The sequence below is a fragment of the Octodon degus genome, unplaced genomic scaffold, assembly GCF_000260255.1.
Source record: "Octodon degus isolate 3935 unplaced genomic scaffold, OctDeg1.0 scaffold00055, whole genome shotgun sequence".
In the NCBI taxonomy this organism is placed as follows: Eukaryota; Metazoa; Chordata; class Mammalia; order Rodentia; family Octodontidae; genus Octodon; species Octodon degus.
Window position 1 is genome coordinate 9,065,648 of NW_004524631.1, and position 11,035 is coordinate 9,076,682.

The 11,035-nt window shown below is 34.6% G+C and overlaps 1 protein-coding gene across 3 annotated transcripts in view; it reads left to right on the forward strand.

Annotated features, from left to right (window-relative positions):
- Positions 1 to 10,756, forward strand: part of Pdcd10 (programmed cell death 10) — a 44,836-nt gene extending 34,080 nt beyond the window's left edge. For 2 of the 3 annotated variants that reach the window (XM_023717835.1, XM_023717836.1), the window contains exons 4-8: positions 269 to 386; positions 1,685 to 1,811; positions 7,193 to 7,271; positions 7,637 to 7,719; positions 10,272 to 10,353. In XM_023717835.1, coding sequence (XP_023573603.1) covers positions 269 to 386; positions 1,685 to 1,811; positions 7,193 to 7,271; positions 7,637 to 7,719; positions 10,272 to 10,353 — 489 coding nt within the window. Of the gene's footprint in view, positions 1 to 268; positions 387 to 1,684; positions 1,812 to 7,192; positions 7,272 to 7,636; positions 7,720 to 10,271 lie in introns of all 3 variants that reach the window. The other variant, XM_004633482.2, reaches the window with a different exon arrangement.
- Positions 10,757 to 11,035: the final 279 nt, after the last annotated feature.

The following is an 11,035-nucleotide window of genomic DNA, read 5'->3' on the forward strand; positions in this document are numbered from 1 at the left end:
TTTCTTGTTGTTAGTTTGTTTTCAAGAGAATGTAATGGGTAAGTAAGAAATATGAAATATTTGTTGTTCAAATGGAAAATCCGACCATGGATATGGTAAAAGTTACTGATACACTGAGTAGCATCCCTGCCATTCACTTTAATAAAGATACCTGCCCATATCATTGTTCTGTCTAGGGCATTCTTAAGGAGTTCTTGACAAATAATCTTGGGCTTTGAAATCCTGGTTCTGTTCCTGTATTTCAAAACTGCCATTCTTTTTCTTATAGGCTGAAAAAGAAAATCCAGGTCTCACACAAGACATCATTATGAAAATTTTAGAGAAAAAAAGTGTAGAAGTGAACTTCACTGAGTCCCTTCTTCGAATGGCAGCTGACGACGTAGAAGGTACTATCAGAAAAAGACCCATACTTGGGCTGGTAATCGTTGGGAAGCATATCTTTCAAACTACAATTTGATAAAATGTCTTCCTTTTTCTCCTTTTCTTTACCCTTTCTTCATTCTGCCAATGAGAGTAAGAACAGTCTGTATAAAATAGTTCTTGGTCTTTATTTTATATAGTATTTGCTAGATTTAGTTATATGAAGTACTTGTTGATGCTGCATGCTTTAATTCATTCCACTTAATACACTATTTAAAAAGTTCTAGCTTCCAAAAGTTAAACTATGGAATGGCTATTTTGTGGCAAATTAAAAAATGGTGAGCATCTTGGTTTTATAGTGTTGATATAGCCTTTTTCTTTCCTACCCCAGATTTAAACTACCACGAACCATTCTTTATTTTTCTCAATGTTTTAGTCTATTTTTAAAATTTTTGTATTATTATTTTTCAATCTTTTTTTATTTATTTAGTACACGGTCTCGTTACACAGCTAGTACTCGTAGTGATCCTCCTGTCTTGGCCTCCCCAGCAGTGGTATTACTGGTGTGCGCCACCATGCCCAGTTTTGGTGGCCGGCATGGCGCATCCTTGCGCTTGCCAGGCAGGTGCTTAGATCACTGAGCTTTCTCCCCAGCCCTCAGTTGTTTTCTAAAAAAATTATAAATAAGATTCATTTAAAACCATGAATAACTACTTTTGCATAAATTTTTCATATTTATTAAGGGAGAAAAGTGTATTTTAGCAGATTACATGAGCTATAAGTCTTACAAGAAAGCCCTCATGTTTTGGACCTCAGCACTTGTAGCCTGTTTGACTATACTCTTTTGAATTGGTAAAGTTGTAGTTCTTCCAAATCTACATTAAACCTGGTGGTTAGCTTATTTTGCTTCAGCCAAGTCTGATTGAACTTCCTTTTGAAAGGAAAAGAGATTCTGGTGTCCTCAACCCTTGTGTTATGTTTGTGATGGTGTTTGCATTTTTAAGTGAAATTTCAAAAATACATTGAAGATTTTAGATGATGTGAGGTTTCAATATAATGAACTGTAATTCATTTTAAGGGCTTTAAATTATCAATTTAAAGACTTTATAGTATGTCAGTTTTTCACAGTGACTTGTATACTATTTTCCTTGGAGGGAAGACTAGTTTACTACAGGATTAAACTCAACTCTAAATAATTCTTTTTGCAACCCTGTCTTTTCCTCCCATGCCACCTTGGACTATCATTAGAAATTCTTAGACTTAAATTTGGCAGGGAATTGCATGATGTGTTTTATTGTGTGTGTGTGTGTGTGTGTTTTGTCAGAGTATATGATTGAACGACCAGAGGCAGAATTCCAGGACCTGAATGAAAAGGCACGAGCACTTAAACAAATTCTCAGTAAGATCCCAGATGAGATCAATGACAGAGTAAGGTTTCTGCAGACAATCAAGTAAGTGATTTTTTGTTTTAGTTCTTTTCCAAAAGTACTTAAAAAAAAAAAGTATTTGTTGTAGAGGTTTTTATTTTGATATGATACCAATATTAGAGTGAAATAAAAATTGAAATCCTTAAATGCTACATTTTTATTTCTAAGGTTTGTCTTCACAGTGTAAAGCTGTCTTTACATTCTTAGAATGTTTTAAAAACAGAAATGTGCATAAAGAATATAATATGAACTGTGTGAATAATACACAGTGTCAGATTCAGTTGAATGGAGAAATCTGATAAATCATAGAGAATGTAACAAGAGGTAACAAGATTTTTATTAGTTTAATTGTTTCGTTGCATAAGTCGTTAGGATGATAAATGCACTCATACACATGAATGCCATTTTCTGATAGTGACCAAACTCAACCTTGAGATCCTTACTTTTCCGAAATAGCTGTGTAAGGCTCGGAATGTGCAAGGGGCTGGGCAGAGTGATTCCAGGAGTGTGCACATGAGCCGAGAAGGAGGATGCACGCTTGGCTTCTGAGAGTTTATCTTTAAACTAGAAAGTCTGATGGGTATTTTAGCCTCAACTGATAGAAAATAAAACAAACAGAATAGTTATAATGTCCCTCCTAAAGCAATGTTTTTGTGAAACCATATCTAGAAATTTACCATAGGTTGTATTCTGGAAGAGGCTGACGTGAAAGAATATAACCTATGCTTGAGATAGATAATTAATTTTCATCCAGCAAAAGTAGATTTCTTTGAGAGTTACATTAGAAAATGCAGTCTTAGTTAATGTGGGCACTTGTTTTGAATGATAATTTGGCCCTATGTAGAAAATGATGTTTCATACTTTTCTAAACTGGGTAGAACCGATGACTCTTCTCTTTAGTATAGGGTCTCACTGCACCGATTGGACTCTTAGTGATCCTCCTGTTTTCAGTCTCCCAAGCACTGGGATTACAGGGGTGCGCCACCACACCCAGTCTTAATGACATGTCTCACCATGCCCCAGTGGTGGAGTTGGCAGGGCATGGGGATCAATTCCCGATCCCCTGCACTTGCTTAAGCAGGCGCTTTAGTCCACTGAGCTATGTGACCGGCCAGCAGAAGAGGCTTTTAATAGCCAAAGTCAAAGGACAAGACTTAAGGATTTTATATTTTTCACTTCATAAGAAAGTGCTAATTTTCTTTAACTACTTTTAATATGTTAAGAAGTCATATGTTCATGGTATTTTGTTTTTACTATGATGTTAAAGTAGATATATTTTTATCTATAAAAGGTAACATTAACAGCATTCTCAAAGTTGTTTATTTCTATTTTTTCCAGTAATCTATTATTTTATTTTTTCATTTGCCTTGTTAATTGTATATATTGCTAAATCATGTGGCATTTCTGTGGAAACTTGAACTTTAAAATAATATCAGATTTTGTTTCATATCATGGAAATAGAATTTTACATAACAAGTATTATGTAAATAATTGCAGTCACAGAACCTTAAGCAGTTTACATGCGTTAACTCATTGCAGCAACTTGAGCAAATGGAGAAATTGAGACACCTGTCATACCATTGCCAAGGTCCTAGAGAAATCTGAGTCCCAGTACTGTGAAGCTGGGTCTTCTCTGCTGCTTTCCATAGATTCTTAATGTTTATCTAATCTTGTGATTGAAAAGTTTCCACTATTTGAGAGAAGCATGTTATTTAGGACTTTGTATGTAGGGTGCCAGTGTACAAGAGACATAGCTGTATTTGTGACGGAAACTGGGTTAGAACTGGGAAGCCCAGAGCCTTCATCATGTCACTTTTGATACCTTTTCCCCCTGTAGAGTCCCTGAGGCATCTCTGTTAAGAACCCTCTATTACTCTAGGGACATACAGTTCAGAAACCACATTATTAACACCGAAATTCACTTATAAGGAAGTTGAGCTTTACAGATTACAAACCTTGTCCATTGTCTTTGATAGAAGCTATATTAGTGCTTTTCTTCTTCCTTTGGGAGGAATATGTGCTAGTAATACTTCTGTTTTCTGTACTGTATTTAGCACAAATGAATGTAGAATAATGGCAAGGGAAATTTGATTATAGTGGAACCATATTTCCTAATCACTTAATGTATGTTACTTTTGAGACTAAAACTCAGCCATATAGTAATAGCATAGATGGCTGAGGAATGATTCCTATCACTGTGATAAATACTTGGATACATTTTGATAAATGTTACTACTGTTAATTGTTTTACAAATGAGTAGATAAAATTGCGAAACAGAAAATGCCTCATCCTTCAGGTATGACATGTTGCACAAGTGTTATTTTTCTTTAAAATATTCTACTTTTCCATATTTTAATTATCCTCCAGTAGTAAAATGGAATGTCATGTGTCAAAAATGTACTATACCAAGCATGACAGCTGATGCTGTCGATTTTATTATTAAATCATGTTCGCTGGAATTTGTTTAAGGTCAGTAGTTTTCATGATGGTTTTAAGAATGGCTTCAGCATGGGGCCAGGGAGATGGCTCAGTAGAATAAACGCTTCCCTGGCAAGTTTAAGGGCTTGAGTTCAATCCCTGGTTCCACAAAAAAAAAAAAAAAAAAGTGGCTTTAGCAGTATTGTTTATTTTAGACCAAACTAAATATATAGCACTCCTTTTGAGTGTTGACATCAGCATGAATCCATGCAGAATTAGAAGTTTCATGATTAGAAATTCCAGTTTTCCATGTAGTTTTTTGATGTCTGTTTTCATCAGATGTCTGTTCTTTTTCAATGTTATATTTTCAGAAGTTCCCCTCCTAAATGAACTGCAGATTGTTAAATTCCTTACTTCACTTGTGTTACTTCATTTTGTCTCTTATCACAGAATCATCTCCAATCTGTGCATAATTACAGGCTGCTTATTGAGTCCCCTTTATTTGATTGTTTCAAGTCTTTGTTAGTTTTTTGTTTCTTTTTGCTGGTATTTTCTCTTAAAGGAAACAAAACTCTCATTTAACTACTAATTAGCTTCCCTAGTACAGACCTTGGAGTCATACAGGAAAATGCTCTGCTCTGTACAAATGGATTACAATATTTGCATAAATCTTTCATATTGTTCTTAGAGCACGTTTTTCAACAGTTGGGTAGGTAATTCCTGCCTAAAGTCCAAACAGATGGCTGGGGTTAGGGATAGAGAGGCCTGGTCAGTTGAGTTCTGTATAAATTCTCAGTACATCAAATCTTAGCTCTTGGTCTTCAAGCAGTGGTGCTAGTTTTCACTTGTGACTCATCAGCACAGTCATGTGGGAAGATTTGTTTTGTATTTTGGAGTCTTTCTTCCCCTGTTAAAAATCAAAGATACCCAATTTTTAAGAGCAAATCTTGAGCAGTCCCACTCAGGTCCGCTTCTGTCGTTGGACAGAAGCTGTCTTTCTCCCAAGACATATATTCTGCTCTTTTTTTTGTATGTAGGACAGGGTATACAGGGTCTCACTGCATAGATCGGACTTGTAGTGATCCTGCATTTATAGCCTCCCAAGTGCTGGGCTTACAGGCACACGCTACAATGCCTAGTCTCAATCACTGTCTCAGCACTCTCTGGGGGCAGGGCCAGCACAGCAGGCCTGGGGATGGAACTCCTGCGTGGGCCTAAGCAGGCGCTTTAATCAGCTGAGCCATTTAGCCTGCCTTTCTTTTTTTAAAAAAAGCATATCTAGAGTAGGATCTAGTAAGTCCTTTCCTCCTCTTTGGCCTTTGTTTTCCTTGCTAGATGAGTTAAATAGCCTATTTCAGAACTGCTTTTTCATCTGTAGAATGAAGCTTTTATCACTCCAGATAGATAAATAGATGATATCCTTTTTAATTATTCCTGGGTGCACATTTTTATCAGCCCCTTTTTGGCAGAACGTTAAACTATAAAGTGTGATTGTGTGTAAATAGCTTTGTGATCACTGTAATTTGTATATTTCTGTTTTATATTCCATTTAATATAACTTGATCATGGATTTGGGGCACCTCTCAGTCACAGGTGTAACATGCATTGTTGATTGGAGTTTTTCTCAGATAATACATCATTTTATTAAGTAGTGATGGATTTATGTTCATACAGCAGCTCATGAGAATTGTTACATAACTTAATACTACTGTTGCTAAACTGGAAGCAAAAATAAATGAACAGGTGGCATTTCTATGTAAAGTCCATCCTATTTGAGTATGTACTGTTCTAGTATTTCAGCCTAATACCAATGCTTGTCATACAGGAGATAAATAAGTAAGTATTGATCAAATGTTATTTCTTCTTTAGAATAGGGTAAAACTCCATTAGGCTTGTAATTCTTTCAGTTTTCATGTACATATTTACTGAAAAATATGCTGGGAAACACAGAAACCTGGATTGAGCTTTTTTGTTGCTATTTTGCATTTATTTTTATTTTTCTCCAAAGACTAAAACTGAGATATTTAGATATGAAATAACTTAAGCATGACATTTACCATTAAAAAAGTCAGCCGAAAAGGTAATGTTCCAGATGCTCTAGACTTAAGTGTTTCTCATTTATCTCTTCACTTTTGTGTTACACTTGAACAGCAGAAGCTTTTATAATGACTTAGCAGCTAAAAGAATTAAAGATTTTTAGAGAATGATAGTGTTCAAGAATGAAAATTTCATAAAGTTCAGTTTGACAGGAAAGAAATGCCCATGAAATTAAAACATGGAATTTAAGAAGGGTATTGATAAGAAAGACAACAGTAGTTCAAAATGGGTGTACGCATAGGAAAAATAACTCAAATGAGAATTACGATGTATTCACTTTGTATTTTTAGAAGAGAGAAGGTCTTGATGCATAGTCAAAGAATGATTGCTGAAAAGGTTAAGGCAGATGAACATTTAGATATTGTCTCTCCTGACACTTTTAAGTATATTTTGTAAAGGTTTGAAGGAAATATTCATTTGCTAGATACATGGTGGTCATATGTCTGAGAGAAAAGAAGGATATTTCTTCACTTCTCAGGAGGAATTATTTTAAGGTTCAAAACTGGTAGCTATATAGGGTAAAATGTTAGTTAATGGAGAAATGAGTTTTGAGTGATACAAAATTTTGTAAAATTGTGCATGAAATAGTAAGTGGAGAATATGGTAGCTTGAATTCATTAATGCTGAATAAAGTGTTGTTTATTTAGGAAAGTCAGTGTTAGTTGGTAATATTTGGTCAGTTTTACAAGAAAATCAGATCAGAGAACTGTACAGACTCCCACTCCCTCTCCTAGCAGCTAGCTAAACATTGGCCCTTGCCAAATGGTACATATGGTGCTCAGGAGTGTAATGTGATTAGTAATTATGTGAACATAGACGTACGCATGTATTCACACACATCTTTTAAATGTAGCTGATTTTAAAAGTTCTGTCTCTCCTTTCCTCATAGGGATATAGCTAGTGCAATAAAAGAACTTCTTGATACAGTGAATAATGTCTTCAAGAAATACCAGTACCAGAACCGCAGGGTAAGTTTTATAGAAACTTTGCTAGTTGCCATGCTAAAGATTGTTTTTCATCTAGTTGGGTTTATTTGGTTTACTTTTTTGTTTTTGTTTTGGGTACTGGTGATTGAACTCAGGGTCTTATGCTTACCAGCAGGTGTTTATGCCACTGAGTTTTCTCCCTGTCTTCATCTAGTTGTTGTATTGAATTAAATACTGAAAGAATTTGATAATTGGAAATTATGTCATTAACGACTGAGTTTGTCCTTGAATTTTAATACACTGTTAATACTGTTTAACATGCTTACTTAGAAAGTCTGCCCTCTGATCCTCAATTTGTGACTGCTACTTCTCATAAATAGCATTTTTCTTACTTTTCATAAATACAGGCACTTGAACACCAAAAGAAAGAATTTGTAAAGTACTCCAAAAGTTTCAGTGATACTCTGAAAACATATTTTAAAGATGGCAAGTAAGTACTAATCTTCTTTTAAAATTTAATATAGTCTGTAGTTTTATATAGTCTTAAAGCCCTACATTTAAGTCTTTCTACCTTATTGCTAATGCTTAAAGCAACTCTTGATAAATGTACACTATGAGAAAATGGGTGGCTAGTACTTCCAGCCATAACCCTAGTCTAGAGCAACTGCTGCCAGGCTTTCTGAAAAGGGACAGGTGGTAGGCACTTAGATTTAGTGACAAGGGCTGTAGGAGCTGCCCTTCTTACAAGTGGAGTGGTTCAACAGCAGTCGTAGACACTGTGGGAACCAGTGGATATGGTTGTGTTCTAATGAAAGCTTATAGAAAATAAAATGGAATTTTACATAATTTATACCTATCACATAATACCCTAGCCATCTAAAAATGTTTACAAATGTAAAAGCATTCTTTACTTCCTGACCTACTTTACCAGTCTGTGAGCAGTGGGTCTCAAACTTGAGTAACATCTGATTCAGTCTATCTAGGGTGGTGCCTAGGAATTCGCATTTCTAAAAACTTTTCCTGGAAATATTGAAGCTGCAAGCCTGTTGAGAACTAGTACACTAAAATTGAAACAGTCTTTCTCAATCCAGTCAGCATGTTAGAATCACTTGTAGTCACTTTTTAAAAATTGCAGAGGGTCCACTTCAGAGAGTATGATTCATTTGACCTGGAAGGAGACAAGGATTTAAAGGCATAGAAAAGCTCCAGGTGATCTTAAGGGCGAAAAGGATTGTGATCTGTGGGAGGCATTCTGTTTAAATAAGAATTATACTCAGAATGTAAATTGGACAGTATTTTAAGTTTGCATAAGTTGGTTGTAGAGCACTTGGCAAACCTAGCAATTTCATGTGCATTACGTATATATATACAACAGAAAATTTAAACTGTTTAAACATTAAAAATTTAGATTGATGCAGTGGCCATGAACTGCTAAACTCAGTTATATATGTAGCTCTTTGAAGTTAAAGTAGAAAGCTTAAGAATTTTGTGCACAAGACCATTTTTTTCTAAAATTCCATTTCAGTGTCTATGAACTTTTATTAGAACACAGTTACTTGCACTATTCCCATGCTGTCTGTTGCTGCTTTTGCACTACACCAGTGGAAGATGCGTAGTTGCCACTGAATCTCCGCCTCAGCACGAACGTCTCATCCTTCTGTATCAGTTGGGGTTTTAAGATCCCTGTGTACATACAGCATTGCAATATTATTCTAATACTAATAAGTTAGTTCTCATTTTCAGATTCACTTTTAGCAATAACAGTTCAAACAAGTTGAAATATTTATATTGTGGATTAAAGATGATTGAGTTATATTCTTTTTTTTTTTTTTTTTTAAACCAGGAATCAAACTCGTTACCTCATGCTTGCCAGGCTGGTGTTGTGCCACTGAGCTATATCCCTGACCTAACTGTATTATATTCTATATTAATGAGAATCTTAGTGACTCTGTTTAATGAGTTAGCATTTATCTGAAAATTTGTTATTTGGTCTCCTGTGAACCCAAATAGCAAAAAATAAATTGAAAAAAATAACTTACATGATGTCATCATTATTTCTGATTCTAATAATTAAAAACTATTGTGGATAAGCACATTGAAAGGTAAAAGTTAATTTTGAGCCTACTTTTCAATAACCTAAGATCCTTTACTATATATCAGGATTATTCACATTTACTATTTTTTTTTCTGATTTACCAACATCTACATTTCAGTTTTATGTTTACAGAATGTGCTACAGGTTTTGTACATGTTTCCTAAAAATGAAAAATTATTAGTCTAATCTTTATCTTTCAAAGGGTGGATGAATTTACATGATCTATTTAATCTATCCCTGTCCCTCTTCCCATGTCTAGGATGAAAGTATAAACCAAGTATGACACTAAAAAGCTCCCACACAACTGGAGTATAAGACATCTGTTCTGTGCTCTAGTCACATGAAAGCAGGCTGTTAGGAGACTGTGGGGGAGCAGAGAGCAGGTTTTTAAAACATTTTGTATATTGTTAGATTTCATCTGTTGAAACCGCAACATAGGGAACTTTTATTTCAAAAATATATTAATTGTAAAAGCATTTTAGAATTGTCACCTTTTTTGAAAAGGGTAAGAGATTGGATGAGTCAGATTATAGGTAACTTTTTAAGTGTTTACCATAATCGTTGATGTATAGATCTTGAGGTTGAGTATAATACCTAATTAGATTTTGTTAATTTTGTGAAACCACAGCAGGAGACCACATCTGTATCCGCTGTAGTCAGTCTTTTGTTTGACCTGTAAGTGAACTCGGTAGTGTGAGGTCCAGCCTATCAGCAGCAGCCCTCCAACTCATTGTCAGTGTGAACCACCAGGGGGCAGTAATTCCTAGACTGCAGTTCCAAAAGCTGCCATTGATTAAACCCCAAACTGGAATAAAAGTTGTGTTTCTGCTCAGTACTTTTTTTTCTTAAATTGATTTTGTTACTGTTATTGAGAGTTGAAATGGAGTATAAGATTTCAAGAGTGAATGTTTTGAATAAAATTAATACTTTTTTTCTTTTTTAAACAGGGCAATAAATGTGTTCATAAGTGCCAACCGACTAATTCATCAAACCAACTTGATACTTCAGACCTTCAAAACTGTGGCCTGAAAGTTGTATATGTTAAGAGATGTACTTCTCAGTGGCAGTATTCAACTGCCTTTATCTGTAAATTTTAAAGTTTGACTGTATAAATTATCAGTCCCTCCTGAAGGGACCTAATCCAGGATGTTGAATGGGATTATTGCCATCTTACACCATATTTTTGTAAAATGTAGCTTAATCATAATCTCACACTGAAGATTTTGCATCACTTTTGCTATTATCATTCTTTTAAGAATTATAAGCCAAAAGAATTTACGCCTTAATGTGTCATTATATAACATTCCTTAAAAGAATTGTAAATATTGGTGTTTGTTTCTGACATTTTAACTTGAAAGCGATATGCTGCAAGATAATGTATTTAAACAATATTTGGTGGCAAATATTCAATAAATAGTTTACATCTGTTAAACATTTCTTTACTTGAAAAAAGATGCATATATATATGTGTGTGTATATATATGATCAGAAGACCAAGAGAACTTGGTATAATGTCTAAAGAACTTCTAATGGGAGCTTATTAGTGATTTATCAAATAATAAAGCAACAAGAATTTCTATATTTTGTCCTTAATCACTATGGAGAAAAAGTAGTCAATGAAAAATATTTTTGTTAGTTATTACATACAAGGTACTGAATATTTTTCCATTACTTCTAGTCTGCTTTAAAAGACTTCTGAGAAAGCGATGGC